Genomic DNA, 1,990 nt, shown 5'->3' on the forward strand with positions numbered 1-1,990 from the left:
TACATTAGTTTGCTTACGACGCATTTTTACGTACGAAAATATAGGGTGTAACACAAACTTTGCACACAAGTTCCAAATGACAACACAGACCTATTCTAAGTCCCGTAAAAACAATCTGAACCCAATAGTCACAAATTTAAGCCATGGTCAAACTTATAAAATTTCTAGACCTTCAAATTGCTAACATTCAGCAAAAACAGCCAAATCATTCAAGGAACCTCCAAGTCCAAATTTGGACAGACTCCTAAGACAAAAATTACTATATGAACCTATTGGAACCATAAAAATAGAAATTTGAGGTCGTATACACAAAATTCAAACCTTGGTCAACTCTTGTAACTTAAGCTTCCAAGAATGGAACTAAGTGTTCCAATTCACTCCAAAACCTTCCCGGAACCAAACCAAGCATCCCTGCAAGTCACAAAACAACTACTAAACACATGGTAAGCATCAAATGGGGAAACTGCTCTATTACACAAAATGATTGTCCGGGTCAACATCCAACAATGTCCTTCTTCATCCTCCAACACCAATAATGTTGCTTAAAATCACGACACATCTTCGTAGTACCCGGATGAACGGAATAAAATGAACTATAAGTCTTCTCAAGAACTAACTCCCTCAGACCATCAAAATTAGGATCACAAATCTAACCCTGAAGTCATAATACACCATCATCTCCAATGACCACCTCCTTGGAACCACCTCCCAACCATGTGTCCTTGAGGACATGAAAATGGGGATCATCACATTGACGAGCGTTAATGTGAATAATCAAGGATGACTGCATAACAACAAAAGCAAGAACTCTACTAGGCTCGGAAATATCTAATCTTGCAAATATATTAGCCAAAGCTTGAACATCCATAGCCAAAGGCCTCTCAGAGGTGTCGAATACGGCCACGTTCGGTGTTCAATATATTCCCTGATGTCAGTAAACCATGGTTTACCATTGGTTGCCCTTTCAATGGCCAAAAGATCACTATTGAACATGTCGGGAGTTGCTGGTATGAAATCCAAACTACCTATATTCTCTGCCATTAAACTCAAGGAATCTGCCACCACCTTTGCCTTACCCCGATGGTACAAGATAGTCATATCGTAATCCTTAAGAAACTCAAGCTACCTTTGCAACCTCAAATTCAAATCCTTCTTCTTGAATAGGAGGTGAAGACTTCGATGATCAGTATTAACCTTGCATGACACACCATACAAGTAATACCTCCAAATCTTAAGTGCACGCACAATAGTTGTTAACTCTAAATCATGAACTGGATAATTCCTTTCATGGGGCTTCAACTGCCGTCATGCATAAGCAATCACCCTACCATCCTACATCAAAACTGCCCCAAGACCTACGTGTAAGGAATCACAATACACCATGTATGGCCTTCAACCTGTTGGCAGCACTAACAATGCGGTTGTGATCAAAGCAGTCTTCAGCTTCTGAAATCTCTCTCTCACATTCATCAGACCATTTAAAAGGAACACTTTTCTGAGTCAACATGGTCAATGGAGCTACAATGGATAAAATCCCCTCTACGTAACAATATCCAAACCCGGGAAACTCCTAATCTCTGCAGTTGTAGAAGGTCTAGTCCAACCTTGAACCGCCTTAATTTTCTTCGGATCAACCTTTATACCTTCACTGGACACCATGAGACTCAAGAAGGCTACTGAATCTAACAAAAAATTGCACTTGGAAAATTTAGCATACCACTTTTTTTCCCTCATAAGCTGAAGCACAATCCTCAAGTGTTGTTTATGCTCCTCCCTACTATGGGAATATACCAAGATATCATCAATGAATATAATGACAAAAGAATCTAAATATTGCTTGAATCCAATATTCATCAGATGCATGAAAGTTGTTGGAGCATTAGTCAAACCAAAAGACATCACTCATAACTCATAATGCCCATAACGAGTGCTAAAAGTTATCTTAGGGATATCAGAAGCCCTAATTTTTAACTAATTGTCAGAAGCCCTG

The 1,990-nt window shown here is 39.2% G+C and overlaps 1 protein-coding gene across 1 annotated transcript; it reads right to left on the bottom strand.

Annotated features, from left to right (window-relative positions):
- Positions 1-661: 661 nt before the first annotated feature.
- LOC138892418 (uncharacterized) lies at positions 662-1,098 on the bottom strand. The gene is made up of 2 exons (XM_070176132.1): positions 951-1,098; positions 662-855 (listed from the first exon to the last, which is right to left on the bottom strand). The coding sequence occupies exons 1-2, from the start codon at positions 1,096-1,098 to the stop codon at positions 662-664; spliced, it is 342 nt and encodes a 113-aa protein (XP_070032233.1).
- Between the last annotated feature and the right edge of the window lie 892 nt (positions 1,099-1,990).

The sequence above is a fragment of the Nicotiana tomentosiformis genome, chromosome 5 (genome assembly GCF_000390325.3).
Source record: "Nicotiana tomentosiformis chromosome 5, ASM39032v3, whole genome shotgun sequence".
Lineage (NCBI taxonomy): Eukaryota > Viridiplantae > Streptophyta > Magnoliopsida > Solanales > Solanaceae > Nicotiana > Nicotiana tomentosiformis.

Excerpts from the sequence above, each read along its gene's own strand:
- LOC138892418 (XM_070176132.1), bottom strand. The coding sequence starts at position 1,098 with ATGACTATCTTGTACCATCGGGGTAAGGCAAAGGTGGTGGCAGATTCC. Across the intron at positions 856-950 it reads CATTGAAAGGGCAACCAATG|CTTTGGCTAATATATTTGCA; the intron begins GTAAACCATGGT and ends TGGATGTTCAAG.